The 19,470-nt window shown below is 42.3% G+C and overlaps 1 protein-coding gene across 1 annotated transcript; it reads right to left on the minus strand.

Moving 5' to 3' along the window:
- Positions 1-3,745: 3,745 nt before the first annotated feature.
- Positions 3,746-19,329, minus strand: RIDA (reactive intermediate imine deaminase A). Its single transcript, XM_083359388.1, has 6 exons — positions 19,187-19,329; positions 9,844-9,949; positions 7,830-7,884; positions 6,908-6,976; positions 6,072-6,127; positions 3,746-3,982 (listed from the first exon to the last, which is right to left on the minus strand). The coding sequence occupies exons 1-6, from the start codon at positions 19,249-19,251 to the stop codon at positions 3,911-3,913; spliced, it is 423 nt and encodes a 140-aa protein (XP_083215514.1). The 5' UTR covers positions 19,252-19,329; the 3' UTR covers positions 3,746-3,910.
- Between the last annotated feature and the right edge of the window lie 141 nt (positions 19,330-19,470).

Consider the following 19,470-nt stretch of genomic DNA (forward strand, 5'->3'; position numbering starts at 1 on the left):
ACCACTGAAGAACTGCATTGTTAAACCATCACACCTGCCAGAAAGTGCCTTCTGCCTATCAGTTCACTGGAACTACAAATTACAGAACACTTTTACTTGCTTTAGGTAGAAAATAAATGTGAAGGATAATATAGCACAAATAATATAAATTGTAAATGCAAGTACAGGTAATCTTAGAGCTAAGAATGTATATGGTCTAAAATAGGGTGGAAATAACCAAATTCCAGTGGCGTTTTTGCAGTCATAGATTATTTAATTGCATTTAGTACATTTCTTAGGTGAAGTTTCTTGTAAACATGTTAGAATTGTAATTCTTATCTGGAAAGGGACAGGATGAGGTTAGGCTGATTTATAGTATTAATCTTATTTCTTTAATATAGTATAGGAAACAAAATATAAATTACATTTCCTGAAACTAATGAAAATGGTGATTGTGGTCCTCGAAATACTTAGATGAGCACTAGTATGAATTGTTGACATTTAAAAATTGGGGGAGATATAGCCTACTAAAAAAAACAATTACCTTGCAAATGTCAGACTAAAAATGGAATAAATGATTACAGTATTCTCTTAAACTATGCAACCAATAAAGTGAGCAGAGCTGTGCTTCACTCATTTTCAGAAACAAATTTATTCTTTGCTGCTATTTGTGTGATATGGCTGGTCTCATGCCTTCTCAAAAGTCTCTAAAATGTAATCTTAAACTTTAAAATAAATAATATATTTGTGGAATATGGTAATGTTGTCCAAATATAGGAGTCTATTCAGTAAAGGTCTACAGGTTTTATGGAAAACATTAAGACAATACTGTCTCCTGGGACCAGGGGTTGTAAAGAACAAATCAAGTTAGGCTATTTTTTTTTCTGACCTGATGATTGTGCTGCTAAACCAAGGGAATGATACGGATGGTGTGCATTGTGATTGCAAAGTATCTGTGAAGTCCTCTCATGTATGTGCAGCTAAGGTAAATAAATACGGTATATTGCAGTCAGATGGACTTATAGCTCGATGACCTGCAAGCCCCAAAGGATGCTCAGAAATTGTTCTGTATTTTTCAGGAGGGAAAGTAGAGTGACGTTATTAGCTGGTGCTGTTCAACACCCTTTTTAAAAGACCCACAAGATGGAAAGAATGGGATGCTGATCAAATGATACAAAATTAAGGAGATTGACATTATGGACAAAGTCACTATTCAAAACACTCAAATGCTGGACCAAATCCAATAGATCAGATGAATACTGTAGGTACAGGATTGGACAGAATTGATTTGGTGGGTAGGCATGTAAGATGCATCTAGGAATAGCAAGACTTACTAGCTGAACGTGAGCAAATAGTTGTATAGCAGCTAAATAAAATACAATCTTGGTTGCATTAATAAAAGCATTGTATCCAGACCCTTTCTCACTTTTCCTCCCTAGTTAACTCATTGACATGGTTGCTTTTTTTCAAAATTCTTAAAAAGCATCAATCAGTTGACCAATTCCTTGTTGATCAGGATTAAGTCAGGAGAGTTGACCTTGTTTTGCCTACCTTCTGAAAAATTAAACTACCAAAAAAGAGAAATCAAAAATTTGTTCCACTACTTAGTTTAGTTAGTTTTCCAGCAAATCTCAGATTACTTGGATAATTTTACAGGTAGTCCTCGACTTACAACAGTTCATTTAGTGACCATTCAAAGTTACAATGGCACGGAAAAAAGTGAGTTGCAACTGTTTTTCACACGACCATTGCAGCATCTCCATAGTTATGTGATCAAAATTCTGATGCTTGGAAACTGACTCATATTTATGACTGTTGCATGTGATCACTTTTTGTGATCTTCTGACAAGCAAAGTCAATGGGGAAGCTAGATTCACTTAACAACTGTGTTACTATTTTAACACTGTAGTAATTCACTTAACTATGGCAAGAAAAGTTGTAAAATGGGGCCAAACATCTCACTTAACATAAATTTTGGGCTCAATTGTCGTAAGTCAAGGATTACCTGTATTTAGGAAGATATTGTCCACAACCTCTGGGAGATTAATAGTAACCTTCAGCAGTGATACCACTTCTATTTCTTATGCTGTTCATCTTACCTGTATGCTTTGAATAGAATTTCCAATATTTATGAACAAGAATTCCCCAGGTTTGCTCACAAACAAATCCACTCTGCATCCCTTTATGCCAGATCTATGGTAGTCCTCAGTTAATGACTGCTGTTTAACGACCATTGAAACTTATATTGGCATTGAAAATATAACTTTACAACTGATCCTCAAACCTAAAACCACTGCAGCATCTCCAGTCACCGGATACCATTCAGGCATTTGGCAATCAGCATACATTTTAGACAGTTGCAGTTTCCTGCAGTTACAAGATCACTATTTGAGTTTAACAGACAGCTTCCGACAAACAACCAGTTGAGAAGCTGGCAGTCATTTGCAAATCATAGTCGCATGCTATTCCACTTAATGATCACAAGTAATTTGCTTAACCACAACAGAATTGACATATGTCCAGCATTGTTCCATGATGTTTCATTTAATTAGTTGTTGGTCTCAACTGAGGACTATATTTGTTTATATGGCAATGTGGTATAGTGATTAAAGACACCTGGCTGGAAACCGAGAGACAGTGAATTCTAATCCTGCCTTATGGTCAAATTACATGTAAGGACAGTATTAGCTTTCTGACATTTTGGCCAGCACGTCCCAGTTGCGACCAAAGCCCAGTTCTCCCTCATGCTGTTCTATACAAGCTAGAATCTAAATTTGGAGACCATTTTGTAAACCAATATGCTATTGCTTGTGTATCAATAACTATGATGCAGACGCAATAAAATCATGGGAAAAGCTGTGTAATATCAAATCCAGATTTTAGTCATATGAAAACTGGTAAAATGGTTCTCCTAGGGAGTGTCTAAAAAACTTATCTTAATATTGCAAAAATAATTGATCATTAAAAAGAAATAGGGTGCTCAGCATAATACTAGTGCTCTGTTTAAATTGCCTATTTATCTGGAATTTGGTGCAAAATTATTTGTGATACTATCCCGTAAGATCAATCAATCACACAAAGAGTTATACTGATTTGTTGTTGAAGAAAAAAAAACATTTGAATATTTCTGAATTGACATTCCAATTTGGACAGGCAAGTTGTTTTCCACTGTACTGAACTAGGATCCAAACCGAAACTTCTTAATTGAGCACATCCCTAAACCTGACTATTAGAAGATTTACTCAGAAAGCCCAAACACACTTTTACAACAGAGGGAAAAAATGTGATGTAATTAAGCATTTCCTTTCAAAAGCCAATTATATAAATACTACACAAATTATATAACTGGTAAGTTTAACAGCTAATTTTCTCCAAAAAAAGCCAAAACTGATGTTATCAACACACTGATCAGTGTTACAGCAATTTAATTTATTTTTCATATATTTTTCTTCTAATGTTTTAAAATGTACAATTCTGCTTAATGTAGTACACAGCTAGAGGTTAATCTCCCAAATTTTAGAAAATCTACTCTGAAAATATCTATGTCAAGTTTATCTGAAGAGTTCTATTGCTTTTTCTCTCAAAATATGCTTTTAAGCAGCTTGCAGTATTTAGTCTGGTAGTCTCCTTCACTCATACTATACTCCAATATTTCTCAACCTCAGTGACTTTAAGATGTGTGAATTTCAACTCCAAAACTTTCCCAGACAGCACACATATTAAAAGTCACTTAGACTGAGGACATTGCTATACCAAGAAAGAACAAGACAGTCTTGATGGTACAGTGGTGTCCATGAGTCAATCTGCTCACCCAAATACACCTAAATGAGTCAGATTCACAATTCAGGAATGAACATTATTTGAAAAATCAGTAGAAGAACTGAATCCTATAGGTAGTGAGGATGACCATGGCAAAAAGAAATCAGAGCTACTAGATTTTAGCTGGTGAGGCATCCTGAAGGGGCCCCGAAATGGCAATAGCTTCAATCTCCACACAGGCACCCTGGAAAGAAGAAATATAACATATAAAATCAGGGCAGAGTTGGTTTGTTTAATGTAGGGCTCCTCAAACTCTTCAGCTCATTATGTTTTAGATTAGTGCTTTTCAACCTGTGGATGTCAGCTTCCAGAATTCCCCAGCCAGGCTTGCAGAAATTTAAAATATGAAAAAAATAAATGCTATTTTACTATAAATAATAGTAATAAGAAGAGCGTTGTCAAGCACTGGATAAATCAGGAAATCCAAATAGTTCAGATGAATATAAATGTTTGTTGCAAGCTTAAGCTCTTGTGGCTGGGAAAGGGACTAAAGACGGTTGGTGCATTTGATCCCTCCCTTGGGCTCAGCCTGGTCATCTCCTACGAACATTGATCCCTTGGATAGTCCCATCAATGTTTGGGGGTCATTACTGACTACTTTGAAGAACCCTGGTTTAATATATTTAATTTGAATACATTTAATATGAGTTTACAAGGATAGTAAAACCTACAGTAAATTAATCAATCTCTCCTCTCACAAAATCACAGTAATATGCAAACCAAATAAAACATAAATGGTGACAATTATGCTCCAGAAGCCCTCCCTCCAGAAAAGCTTGGTTGCATCGGTTTCTGGAAGGCTTTTATCAAAGAATCAATCTCCTTTCTGGGAAAGGCTGTACCATCACCAAAATGTAACATTTTCTGGCCTCAGGTCCCCTTAGTTCATGAAAATGGGACATCGCTACTAGTTTCTCTTAGAAGACATCTCAGACTGACATCATGTGGAACAAGAGTTCTGAACGTATCTTGGTACCAAGCCATATAGGGCTTCATAGTCAAAACTAGCATTTCAAGCTACACTTCAAATTCTACTGGCAACTTTTGAGGGCCTGCAAAACATTGTAATAATTTCAAAATAACAAGGAGTACTTAATAAGTGCTAATAATAGGTTGAACCAAATAATAAGTTGGACCAAATGCAGCTTCTCTGTGGACTTTAAAGGTAACCCATAAGTTTATTACAGAAGTTCAATAGATAGTGGTAAGTAAGGACATGAGTCACTGTAGCCAGGTCCTTCCATTCCAGTCACGTACACAGCTGGCATACCAGCTACACCAGGGGTGTCAAACTCAATTTCATTGAGAGTCGCATCAGCATTGCGGTTGCCCTCAAGGGGCCAGGTGGGTGTGGCCTACTGGGTGGGCGTAGCTAGAGTGCATATGGCCTACTGGGTGGGCATGGCCAGCTCTACATCGTTCGCATCAAGGGTGCCTATGGGGGCCTGGGCAGGAGTGGGACAGATCTGAGGGTCTCTGGGCCAGGGCCAAGGCAGTGGGGGCCGTTCCCTCACTATTTCCAGGATGGCTTCGCGGGCCACATGAAACCACTTCACAGGCCGCATCTGGCCCCCAGGCCTTGTGTTTGACATGTCTGAGCTACACATTCAGCAGAACTATGAACCAGGTTTGAAGACCTGCTTGCTAAGGAGCAGTGCCACCACCTTAAAAAAACCCAGAGCTAACAAAGGATGGTGAACAACAGCAACTTCATCTTTCTTGGGTTCAGTTTTAACTTGTTTTGACCTCCGGTCTCCAGGTCCTGGGACATAAAATTTAGCATTTCCAGCCTGATCTGGGATAGCAAGATAAAGCTAAATATCATCAGTATATTGATGGCACTGCACGTCAGACCCCAACACAGCTCATCCAAAGAGCAGAGGGCATAATGATCAATCTGAGTGCACCAATTTGGTTTCCTCCCCATTTCTCTCTCTCTCTTGCCCCCCCACCCCCCAAGTTGATATGGATTTAATCCTCTCTTTGCTGGTGCAAATCCATGAGTTATCCCATGGTGGTATTGTAATAACAGAAAATATTATGTCTTGTGCAAATTACAGGAACTCTCTTAATTCAAATGAGGATGCAGAAAGACAGCAAGCGATCTCTGAATAAACACAGACAAGACTGCACTGATAATAGAAGTAGCTAGCTTCTCAACTTCCAAGTTATGTTTAAGAACATAACAAAAATGCAGAAAAAGGGTTTGCCTTTTTTCTAATCTGGAAAACATTAAATTCCCAGTTTTTAGAGAAATAAGAATTGATACTTACCTTTGGAAGAGCTACAACCTGATAAGCAGCTCTGGCTGGAAAGTTGCACTTGAAAACTGTATGGAGTAGATAAAGAGCTCCAATTAATAAATGACTGCACAAGTAGAGAACCGTGTGTACCTGATCTATATTAAATAGTAAGTTATAAAGTTAGGTAAGGACAAAGCCTCCTGATTCTACATAGATTCATATAGAATGCAAGTAGATAAATCAGCAATCTTAAGAATTTAAATCCCCATTTTTTTCAAAAGGAAGCATTTTCCTAAACAAATGTGTTCGCAAGGTATGAACAATGCCATGAGGTCTGACAAAGCAGAAGGATTTATAGAACCAAGCAACAGAGTTTCAGTCCCATATAAAGCACTTTCTAGCTTTAGTCCTACATAAAGCACTTTGTAACCTAATCAACGGAAAAAGCCGTGGTGGTGCAGTGGTTAGAATGTAGTATTGCAGGCTAATTTTGCCCACAGCCAGGTGTTTGATTCTAACTGACTCAAGGTTGACTCAGCCTTCCATCCTTCTGAAGTCGGTAAAATGAGGACCCAGTCTGTTGGGAGCAATATGCTGACGCTGTAAACTGCTTAGAGAGGGCTGTAAAGCACTATGAAGCGGTATATATGTTTAAGTGCTATTGCTATTTGTATGCTTTTTAACAGATTATACACCTCAAATGTTCCTTTACAGTCTCTAATTAAGTACTGCTTTGTACTTTGATATAACATAATTCATAAACCTCTATAGTTCTAGCAGAAGCCTAAAGACATATTTGAATATATCTTCACCCAAACAAAAAATATGGTGAAGAAATTAAATATGCAGCCATTAATCATACTTACATTGCTTGTAGACTTCATTAATATCATTAAAATCCTTCATGTCAGTCATCAGTACTGTAGTCTTTACCACTAAAAATGAAGAAACTTGTTTTTAATTGTGCTTCACATCACCTAGCTATATACATTTGAGAAATTGAGTAAATTAAGACTGAACTTTTGTGCATAAGAGTTGCCTTGAGGCGAGACGGGCAGAAAACAAATTATGTAAAATTATATTAGATGTTAGGTTTCATTTCCTGTAATTCCTCAGCTTGCACGGTTATGGATCAAGATGTCTAGATATTATTATATGTTATCTATCATCTCTGGAGAGTGACAATTTGTGAACACTTACTCTACAGTAGAGATGTAAAATCTATGATCCCAAGAATGCACACATTCTCCCCAAATCTTAGATTTGACCCCTTGAGACTCCCAAAGAATTGTTACCAAATAGTAACATTTAATCAAAATGAGTCTGCCGAGTTTGGTGCAATGGCTAAAGTTGCTGGCCTAGAAACCAGGAGATTGTCAGTTCTATATCTCCCTTAGGCATGAAAGCCAGATGGGTGACTTTGAGTTAGTCTCTCTCTCAGCCCGCCTCACTTCACAGGGTTTTTGTTGTAGGGGAATTAGGAGGCTTGTCACCTTGAGTTTTCCATAAAAAAGTAGGATAAAAACCATCATCATGCAGGGAACAATTATACTGGATTGAAAAATGTTCCCAGAAACAAATTTTAATTACCTTACGTTGTTAATGGTAATTACCTTTCAGTGTTAATGAAGTGAAATTTTACTTCATTATCCTGTTATCCTGGGTACCATTGCAACAGTTATCCTGAACAATCAATGAATAGCTGTTCTTTCTCATTAGGCAGAAAATATATTTTTCTCTCTATAAATTTATAGATAAGTTCACTAATTTATTTGAGTGTAAACATACCATTGGAGGAGTCACAGCCAGCAGCTCTCAGAATTTCCCCAATGTTTTGGAGGGCCTAAGGAGGACACAGTTGAATTTATTTGAACATGACAACATCATCCCTTGGGCTCAGAACAGGGTACAATGCAATCATATGCAAACCTTAAAGTAAAACATCATGAAATACATGGAAAACAGCATGTGATAATGAAAACATGCTAAGAAAACATTTAATGATGGAAGTCCCAGTGCAGAGAGATTCAGTTACCAATAAACAAAAATATATGTAGTTTAAGATTGAACTGAGGGGGTCCTTGGTGCTCTCTCAGCTTAGTTGTTCTCTTGCAGATGTTTCATTACCCTAAACTAAGTAACGTCATCAGACTAGCACCTTATTCAATATCTAGTCTGGTAATGAAACATCCGCAAGAGAACAACCAAGTTAGGAAACCACCAAGGACCCCTCAGAGATTCAATTAGTTGATTGAATTTAACTTTCTCAAGGTAGGAAAGTAAGTGTACAACAAATGGAAATTATATATAGTAGCAGCTGCATTCTTTTCCTTATGCTAGACTGCCATCCATAGGGCAATCCTTGAGGAAACACAATTTGATATAATTTAATTTAATTTTTTTAATTTTAATTCCATTTATATCCTGCCCTTCTCCGAAGACTCAGGGCGGCTTACAAGCTTAGCAGTAGCCTTCATTCTATGTATATGCCTGCTTATTAGGGCTTTCACACACACCCCAAGCGGCATTATTACAAAGTCAGCTTAATTGCCCCCAACAATCTGGGTCCTCATTTTACCTACCTCGGAAGGATGGAAGGCTGAGTCAACCTTGAGCCTGGTGGGATGCGAACCTGCACTAATTGCAGGCAGCTGGTGTTATATATACAGAAATAGTATGGAAAAGGGCAGGTATTTTACTTTGTGTTAGAGTTTGCAGTGCTTCCTGGAAGATATATAATTAACAGGACCTCTATTTTACATACCCAATTCAACTGTTTGTTTGCTTAGCATGCTCCTGTATGGATTTCATATGTATACCTTTTCATTTAACAGTCTATTGTAGCAATCAACATATACACAGATATCATGAAGTGTTTACCACTTAATGTTCAAAAACTTTAAAAAAAGTTATATTAATACTTTCTTGTCTCTGGAAGGTTTGTTCATCAAACCCCCCCCCCCACAAGATATGATGCTTCTGTCCTGTGCCTTTTAAGCTGAACTCAGCAGGCATAATTGCCCTTTCACGACCACAATATCAGGAAGGTCATTCAGTTTTAATTCAAACATTTGTTGGCAGATAAAAGTTGATGATTTTGTCAATGGAAGTCAAAAGGCAGAAGCAATTAAATATTTGGCACTAGGGAATGGTGGGATTTAGTTCAGTCACTCTTTGTTTTGCTGACAGAGCGTCTTCTTTGAAATTACAAATAGGGATTTGTTTTATTTCAGCTCTATTGAGCTCAAATAATAATGTCTATTTCTACAATGAAATAAAATACCAGATCCTCTGTTTTGAACTTTGTGGATGTGTTCTTTTCATACAACAAATGTTATATGTTCCAATATCTCAGGGGTTGCCACAAACAAGAGGGAGTCAAGCTAGTCTCCAAAGCGCCTGAAGGCAGGACAAGAAGCAATGGATGGAGACTAACCAAAGAGAGAAGCAACCTAGAACTAAGGAGAAATTTTCTGACAGTTAGAACAATTATTCAGTGGAACAACCTGCCTCCAGAAGCTGTGAATGCTCCAATACCAGAAGTTTTTAAGAAGAGACTGTACAGCCATTTGTATGAAATGGTATAGGGTTTCCTGCCTGAGGAGGGGGTAGGACTAGATGACCTCCAAGGTCCCTTCCATCATCATCATCATCATCATTATTATATCATCATCATCATCATCAAGCAACAGCATCTGCCTATCCAACGTCCTAAATCCAATCTAAACACTTTGCTGACTATATGGCCAACCATAAAAGTAATATTAGACTTGTTAGTAGAATAAGTGAGGTCAGATTTCACCTGGTAAGTTTGTTCTTTTGCACCTCCTGGAACAAGTTGTCCACTTGAGGGATCCATACCAAGTTGCCCTGCAATATACATGGTCCGATCTACCAACACTGCTTGGCTAAGAGAGTTAAAAAGAAAAGGAAAAACAGGAATCAGGGAACAGAACAAGAAAGATTGATTGATTTGCTATTTGAATATATAATTATTAGTAGTAACAAAATCCTTACTGGGCCACCTTTAGAAACCTGGTTTATTTTCACCACTTTTTGTCAATGTTTGTTCTACACAGCAAGAATTTAGTTCAAAGTGATATGAATCAGAAAACATTAAAACTTGCATCAGAGTTATGAGTTAATAGATGTTAATAATCTCCTCTCAAAGTGGAACAATTATAGGATTTATTTATTTATTTATTTATTTATTAGTTTTTATAAACCGCCCTTCTCCCGAGGGACTCGGGGCGGTGTACAGAGGAAGGGTAGGTATACAGACCGAACAATAAAATAATAAGAAACACTAATGCACACAAACTGGGACCCCAATTAACGCTATCATGCCAGGCCAGCCTGCTGGAACAAAAAAGTTTTTAAGTCGCGACGGAAGGTACGGAGGTCAGGGGCCATCCGGATTTCGGTAGGTAAGGTGTTCCAGAGGGCTGGCGCACCCACTGAGAATGCCCTCCCCCTGGGGGCCACCAGCCGACATTCCTTGAGCGGTGGCACCCTGAGGAGGCCCTCTCTGTGGGAGCGCACAGGACGGTGGGGTGCTGACATCGGCAGAAGGTGCTCCCGTAGGTAGTCCGGACCCATGCCATGTAGGGCTTTGAATGTCATTGTTAGCACCTTGAACTTCACACGGAAGGCAACCGGAAGCCAGTGCAGCGCACGGAGGAGAGGTGTGATATGGGAGTATCGGGAGGCTCCCAAGAGTGTCCGTGCCGCCGCACTTTGCACCAGTTGAAGCTTCCGAGTGGATCTCAAGGGCAGCCCCATGTAGAGAGCGTTACAATAATCTAGGCGAGATGTCACAAGGGCATGGGTGACTGTACGTAAGGAATCCAGGTCTAGATAAGGCCGTAGTTGGCGAACTAGTCGAACCCGGGAGAAGGCCCCCTTGGTCACAGCTCCAATGTGGTCTTCCAGGGAGAGCTGCGAGTCTAGGAGGACACCCAGGTTGCGGGCCCTATCAGCCGGGGGAAGTAACTTGTCCCCAATGTTAAGCAGTGGGACGTTCTGACTCTCCTGGCTTGCCGGTACGTACAGCCATTCAGTCTTGTCCGGGTTCAGTTGAAGCCTGTTTCTCCCCATCCATTCCCGGACCGCTTTCAGGCAGCGGGACATCACGTCTAGGGCATCACTGATATTGTTAGGAGTTGAGATAAAAAGCTGGGTGTCATCAGCATACTGATGGTACCCTACTCCAAAACTGCGAATGATCTCACCCAGCGGTTTCATGTAGATGTTGAACAGGAGAGGCGAGAGGACCGACCCCTGAGGGACTCCGCAAGCGAGAGGCCTCGGGGTCGACCTCTGTCCCCCTGTCAGCACCGACTGCGAGCGACCCTGGAGAAAGGAGGAGAACCAACGTAGAACCGTGCCTCCCACTCCCAGTCCCCTGAGGCGTCGCAGCAAGATACCATGGTCGATGGTATCGAAAGCCGCCGAGAGGTCTAATAAGACTAGGACAGAGGAATGGCCCCTGTCCCGGGCTCTCCAGAGATCATTCATCAGAGCGACCAATGCCGTCTCCGTGCTGTAGCCCGGCCTGAAACCCGATTGGTACGGGTCTAGATAAACCGCTTCATCCAGGATCTGAGGAAGTTGGTGCGCCACCACGCTCTCAACAACCTTCGCAAGGAAGCGAAGATTGGAGACTGGACGAAAGTTATTCAAAGAGGATGGGTCCAAGGTGGGCTTCTTGAGGAGAGGTCTCACCACCGCCTCCTTCAAGGCGGTGGGGAAGTGACCCTCACTCAGAGAAGCAGAGATGACCGCTAGGAACCAGCCTCGTGTCGCCTCTCGAGCTGTATAGGCCAGCCAGGAAGGGCACGGGTCCAGTAAGCATGTGGAGGAGCTCAACCTTCTCATAATCCTGTCCACTTCCTTAGGAGTTACAGGATCAAATTCTTCCCAGATGACGTCGACAAGACTGTCCATGTCTTGTTCTTCCATCTCAGCCCAGTTGGAGTCCAGACCAGTTCGAATCCGAGCGATTTTATCCAGCAGATATTGACCAAATTCCTCGGCTCGACCCTGCAAGGGTTCCTCCCTCACCTCTTGGTTTAATAGGGAGCGAGTCACCCTGAACAAGGCAGCCGGGCGATTATCTGCGGACGCGATGAGGGTGGAAAAGTAGTTGGATTTTGCCACCCTTATCGCAGCGAGATAAGACCTGGTGAGGATTCTTAGTCGCAATCGGTCGGATTCGGATCGACTGGACCTCCAACGGCTCTCTAGGCCCCGTCTCCGACGCTTCATCTCCCGGAGCTCCTCGGTGAACCATGGGGCTCGCTGGGATCTGCGCCGGGTCAGAGGCCGCAAGGGTACAACTCGGTCCAGAGCCTCCGTGGCTGCCTTTTCCCAGGCTTCCACTAAGGCTTCTGCCGAGCTGTGAGCAGGGGGTGCATGCGAGTCCCTAAGCGCTGCCTGGAACTTATCAGGGTCCATTAGGCGCCTAGGGCGGTACCATCTGACTGGCACCGTGCACCCACGGTGGGGGGTGGCAAGGGGGAAGTCTAGCCGCAGGAGGTGATGATCGGTCCATGACAGGGGCGTAATAGTTGTGGCACCCCCACCGACATCATCACGCCACCGTCCAGACAAGAACACCAAGTCTGGGTTGTGGCCTCTCTCATGAGTCGGCCCAGAAATTATTTGCAGCAGGTCCATGGCCGTCATGGAAGCCATGAACTCCCGAGCCAGTTCGGACGATCCTCCCAGGGACGGTAGATTAAAGTCGCCCAAGACCATGAGTCTTGGGAATTCAACCACCAACCCTGAGAGGACATCGAGTAGCTCGGGTAGGGCCGCCGCTGCACGATTAGGTGGTAGGTACGCCAGCAGCAGACCCAACTGCGCCCCTGGGCCGAATCTCAGTAGGAGAGACTCACACCCGACCATCTGAGGGACGGTGGTCTCTCGCGGGCTAAGGGATTCCCTGATGATAACTGCCACTCCCCCGCCCCTCCCATGAGCCCGGGGCTGGTGCAGTACCTGGAAACCTGGCGGGCAGAGGTCTACCAGAGGAACACCCCCCTCTGGGCCCAGCCAGGTTTCCGTGATGCAGGCCAGGTCCGCATGCTCACTCTCCACTAGGTCACGAATGAGGTGAGCTTTGTTAGCTGCGGACCTTGCATTCAGGTAGACCAGCCTTAGCATGGGAGGGTGCGCACCTTTGCTCCCGGGTCCTCCGGGGGAGAACAGAGGGTCGGAGCGTCTCACCGCCTGTACAGAGCGGAGATGACACTCCCGGTGACGATACGGCCCTCTGTCTGTGCACCTTCTGCCATTCCCCACCATCCTAGGGATGGGACGTTTGTCAGTACGCCACTGGGTGTTATCGGCGACTGGTCCTCGATGTACGCCGTCGCGAACGGCCGTGGGCCTGGCATGCGTTATGGTGGCTGGAAGGCGTGCCTTTCCCGCACAACCATAGTCTCCTCCCTCCCCCCTCCCTAACCCCACAAAAAACTTAACTAAGAACTTAATCAGGGGCCTCTTGTTGGGCTTATGCTGGAGGCCCCTGACCCTGCCTGGCCATCTCTCAGAGGCCCAGTGGTTGGGTCCGTCATCAAGATTGGATGTGATGCAGGCGGGTCGCACCCAGGAGAGTGGGGAACCCCTGAGGGCGTGCAGTGCTATGCTAGAGTATTGAACGAGCATAGTCACAGGTGGTTCCGGGAAGGCTGTCCCCCGGATGGTGAATTTGCAGGAGGGTCGAGTCGGGTAGGTGCGTATCTGGATCGTCGCCCTGCCACTGCCACTTGGCCGGGCGAACCCCCAGAAGCAGGCCACTCCTCATCCTCTCACGATGGGTTGTGTCTCTGCTTCCGGAGGTGGTCCAGAACGTACTCTGGGTGAGGCATACCCCATAGAGCTCTCACCTCTATGGGGTAGCAGGTGTAAGGCCCAGCCACTCTGCCACTGTGGCTAGCACCCAGGCCCGTTATGTCCTGTGGGGAGAGAGAATGGGCAAAGATGGGTGAGAGTGGGCAGAAGGCAGGATGGAGGGATCCATTAATTGGCGTCAGCTCCGGTGGTTCAGCCGCCCCAAACAGTTCTCTCCCTGATCCTCTGGGCGTTGCTCCCGGCCTATTGATTGAGGACCGTCCAGAGCGTGGTCTCCCAGAGGTACGGGAGTCCCTGGTGTCATGCCCCTGGTGTTGCCGTCTCCGATCAAGGTGTCTCGAGGAGGTGGCTCGGGCCGTCGCCTCCATTGTCCAGCGTCTCCTTTGGTGTGAATCTTTCGGAGGCACCGCCGTCCAGGGGCAGCCCACGGTGGTCGAGACGCCGCACCGCTGTTACTAACGTCTCTGTCAGGGCCTCTGTCAAGGCCCCTCGGAGGACGGTCGACCAGGGCCCAGAGTAGCTGCCTCACCGCCCGTGTCATCGTTGCTGCCGCTACCGTTGTAAAGCTGGTCTGCGGCGTCTCCTTGAGGATTGTTGCAACGGCCGTAGCGGTACAGGGGGCGGGTCGAAGATGCCGCGCCGTCAGTGCTACCGCCGCTGTCAAGGCCCATGGGTGGCGAACGACTAGGCCTGGAGAAGCAGTCCCGGCCGCGGTCGTCCTCGCTGCCGCCTCTTCCACCGCCCAGCTGATCCGTGGCGCCTCCTCTGATCCTCGGAGACGCCGCCGCTGCCCGTTGCTGCTGCTGTTGGTTTCGTTGCCGGCGCCTCCGCCGCACAGCTGATCTGCGGAGACGCCGCCCTTGCCCGGTGATCGGCATCGGAGGAGACCGCAGACCAATATTCTTTTAAATGTAGCATTAGTCATATTGCATGGCTTACATGGCAAGTTACTTACAGGTAGTCCTTGACTTACAACCATTCATTTAGTAACTCTTTAAAGTTACAACGGCACTGAATAAAGTGATTTTACAACTGGGCCCCACACTTAAGACCACTGCAGCATCTCCATGGTCACACAATGAAAATTTGGGCACTTCGTCTGTATTTATGATTGCAACATCCTAGGATCATCATTTGCTGCCTTCTGACAAGCAAAGTCCATGGGGAAAATGGATTCGCTTAACAACTATGTTATTCACTTAACAACTTTAGTGATTCACTTAACAACCATGGAATAAACATCATATAATTGGGTACAACTCACCAATCACCTTGCGTAGCGATGAAAATTGTAGGTAATAGTTTGAGGACTCTTTGTATATCTTTTCATTAAAAATATAATGGAACCATTCCCCCCCTCTGTTATTTATGGGGGGAGGGCTTGGTTGAATAAGACCTAATCTAAGTTCTGTTGAAGTTTTTGGTATTGATGTTAATGCTACTAGAAAGAAATAAACGATGTCAACTAATCAACTATCTGTAAAATTAATGCTAACAGGATTGAGATGAGTTTAAATATTATAAAATAATAGAAATTAAATAAATGGCTATTTGGGAAGTAAATTCCCAAGTTTTCTTATGGTTTTTCTAACCTGATTTCCAGCTGTTCAATAACACACCTTTGCCATTAACTCGCATGCCAGCTCAGCAGGTATCTCTTAAATGCTTTAGAGCATTAACCAATTAATTTGCAGCAGCATTTTGCAATGCTCATATAGAGAAGCTTTCAAGTCAATTTAAATGAGATAAATACAGACTGGGACCAACATTTCTGTTTACATGACCGCATGCTGAAAGTTTAAAATAATTTTTAAAAATACACGAAGTCAATTTTGTACGGGAAAAATAAAGTTTCTTTCACTAACAAATGCATGGGACTGAGCTTACCTTCTAATAACATTCAAAACATGTTTTTGTTTTTTTAAATTAAGCCTGTTGTTTCCCCATTATCATTTTTCTTATCCTATTCCTACAAACGTGCCTGTGTGGAATATCCTTATTTCAATCATCTTTATTTCCTGACGTATCAATCAATACACCTTGTGAATCTTCATTTTTTTCTAAGTTATGAATAGTCGCTGGCTACTGAACCCTCACTGAAAAATATATCATCTTTGTGTTTTCCCTCTGTAGCAAGTCGGTTCAAACCATGGCTCTTTCAAACATGGCCCTTTAGTAATGTGGCCCCACACAATCGTAAGAAAAAAGTTTATTTATATAAATTAACTATATTATATATTTTATATGTGGCCCAAGCTTTCATTTTTAACGCAGCCCATAAAGTTGGACATGCTTATTTTATAGTAGGTCACATTCTACTAAATCAAGACAGCTTAACTGAAACTCCAGTCATCTCATATTATTTCCCATCTGGGCCCGAACCTATTAAGGGTGGAGTTAAGAGCCGAACTTTCTACTATCGTAGAGATCTGATGAAGTGAGCTGCAGCTCATAATAATTAATGTCTTTTAATAAAATCTGTTACTTGGGAAGGCTGCTACCAGACTCCTGATTTTTGGTCACGATAGACTAGTACGGGTCTCTTCCAGTGTCTACGAATTGTTGGCGAGAAAAAGGTTTTGCCATACAAGCAACTTTGAAGGCTGTGCCTTGAGAAAGGATTAGCTCTTTTTTACACATTATACACATTTACACATTAATTAGTCTTTTGAAGTGTGGACAGCATCTGTAAAAATGACTGAAAAGTGCAACAACAGCAGGCCAGTCCTTTTACACAGTGAGTCATTTACTAGCAAAATTTAGCTGCTTGTACAATTTTCCATTCTACAAATTTAAGAAACTTCGTCAGCAGTGATTACAATTCACACGTTGTTACTGGAAAGGTTAGAAGTAAAGAAACCAAGCATGAATCTGGGCATCCTTGAGCAGGAAAAAAAAAAGAATTTTGGATGAGAGCCAATTTGGAATCTCATCCCAAATCAAATATTGCAGAACGTTGGAAATGCTATGAATGTGCATTTTTATTAGTTATTTGAACAAATATTTACAACATTTTAGCCTGAACTAAAAACATTGAAAGTGGCAAAAGGCTATAACTATCTTTACTATATTTCAGACCAGCATTTATAATTACTACATAACTGATTCATGTTTAGAGAAAATAATTATGAGTTTCATCCAAGTCTCTTTGAAAATACTAAAGTGAATCCCTAGTCACTAGTGAATACTCTGAATTAAAATCATGTGTCCTGTTAGGTGAGCTCAGTGAATTTGCAAAGCTGCTTCCTACCAAACTGAGTAGCTTCTAAATCCTATTTTCCAATTGGCAGTCACCCTCCAAGCATTTAAGCTCATTCACTGCTGTTGTGCAAATCTTTAGTTTTGCATAAAAGAGGATATTGCTAAGTGTCCTGTCAGGGGAGCACAGTGAATTTGCAAAGCTGCCTCCTACCAATCTGAGTAGTTTCTAAGACTTTACAAGTCCTATTTTCCAATTGGCAGTCACCCTCCAAGCATTTAAGCTCATTCACTGCTGTTATGCAAATCTTTAGTTTGTGCATAAAAGTTGTGCATAAAACAGGATATTGCTAATCAGAGTTCTGTATTTTTTTTAATATGAAATGAATTAAAGATTTCCTTTGAACTAAACATAGTGACCTTCCACAATACATTGATTTGGGGGACAGAGCCTAAAAAAACAGAAAAATAGTAACATAGTTATTAGAATTGTTTTAGTAAATATGAAAATAAGATTGGCACAGTATTGTTTTACAAGTTTTAATCTGCACACTTGCAAGAAGAAGACACTGAGGAACCTGAATTCAAGCAAACAGGAGTGGCAATCTTTAACTTTATAGTATTCATTAACTATGTCAGTTGAGCAACTCAAGGATTATTTCGTAAAAATACAAAGTAAGAGATAATGAAAATGTAAATTAAGAAAAATGAATCGTAGGTTATACATTTTTTCTAATATTAGGACCTAGATAATAGTTTATTTTGTTGATTCAACCATATAACAAGAGCAACAAAAATGCAGCAAAAATTCCAAAACCCTTGTACCTGGTCAGCAGAGATACCTTAAAAAAATCTACAATGCTACATTGAGGCTATAGGAAAAAATATATCACAATTTAAAATTTAACAATTTTTATTATGCTTTGTGGCATTCCTAGCAACACTGATAGAGAATTCCTATAACTCTGCTCAAAAATTAAAAAAAATTACTACAATCAGACCAGCTTCCCTCAGATATAGATTGAGTCTTAGTGAAGATGTGCTCGAAATAAGTGCAAGGCTGGTCTTATTCAGTCATTGTCATGTCCAACTGTTCAACAACACCATGGACCGTAGCACACCAGGCCTCTCTGTCGTCCACTGACTCCCGGAGTTTGCCCAAATTCATGTTCATTGCATCAATGACACTATCTTAAACATCTCTCCTCTGCTGTCCCCTTCTCCTTTTACCTTCAATCTTTCCCAACATCAGGGTCTTTTCAAATGAATCTTCTTTTCTCATTAAGTGGCCAAAGTATTTGAGCTTCGGCTTCAGTATCTGTCCTTCCAAAGAACAGTCAGGGATACAGAAATTTATTCAAATGTAAATTTCATTGACTTCAGGGGACTTTACTCCAAACAATTTGGTATTGCCCCTCAGAGAAAACAGAAAGCAGGCTCCTGGAAAGTCTTCAAGATGCTTTTGTAAACATTTTGACAGCTGTTTGTTCTCCAAACTTGTTTCAATATAGTTTCTGAACGTTTTATTACCAAACTAGGTAACATCATCAGCAGGATTTTTTTGTCCTATTCTCCTTAACTTATATAAAAGTCTTGTGTGCCAGTGTGGCTGTGTGACTGGTTGCTCGTTTTGTTAACCTTGTTTGGTAGATATATGCTTAATAGGCATCTTATCCATTACTTATAGGCTTTATACCTATGCATAAAAAACCCATTCTTATTCTTGTTTAAAGCTATCCTAAACGTGGACATCATATTTCAGACGCTGCAATGCTTTTGAGAACCAGCATCAAAGCACCAGTTTTAGGGCTACACATTTTTAAATGTCTTACATTATTGCATTTCAGTAAAACAACTAAAGTTGTCAAATCAAGTTATTGCATAATACTACATGTTCAGTTTCTTCCTATTCTGGGGAAGAAACAGCCCATTTCACATTCCTCCCCGTGCAGAAGCTACGGTAATCCGTGCTCTCCCCTCTGGAACCGACCCGGGGAAAAAAATCAATTGGGCAAAGGTCACATCTGGTGGCAGCGACTTCCACAGGTTAAGCTGTGCCAAAAAGCACTTTTCACTTCCCCCCCCCTTACCTGTAGGGACCCATAGCAGCGGGAGCCCTTGTAGTACTGATGATTCTCTTCACTAACGCAGCCATAGCGGCAGAAGCAGCAGAACAACCCCTCCTTCAGCAACTTCCAAGCCAACAAAGCCGCCGCTTCGCTGCTCCCGAACTTTTACCCGCACCCGAAAACCCAGCCCCTGCCCCGCCTCCCTCGGCCGCACCGCCCCCTCGGCGGACAGATCCAAAAAGCGCGAGCGCTTTTTCCCAAGAGCCATATTTAGGGCCTTTCCCGCCCACCATAGGTGCCGCGAA

Source organism: Vipera ursinii (genome assembly GCF_947247035.1).
Source record: "Vipera ursinii genome assembly, chromosome: 3".
NCBI lineage: Eukaryota > Metazoa > Chordata > Lepidosauria > Squamata > Viperidae > Vipera > Vipera ursinii.

Bases quoted from the DNA above. Each gene is read 5' to 3' on its own strand.
- RIDA (XM_083359388.1), bottom strand. From the start codon at position 19,251: ATGGCTGCGTTAGTGAAGAGAATCATCAGTACTACAAGGGCTCCCGCT. The intron at 7,885-9,843 runs GTGAAATCTGAC...TGTCCTCCTTAG, and splicing joins CAAAAGAACAAACTTACCAG to GCCCTCCAAAACATTGGGGA. The intron at 6,128-6,907 runs GTAAGTATGATT...TACTCCATACAG, and splicing joins TAATGAAGTCTACAAGCAAT to TTTTCAAGTGCAACTTTCCA.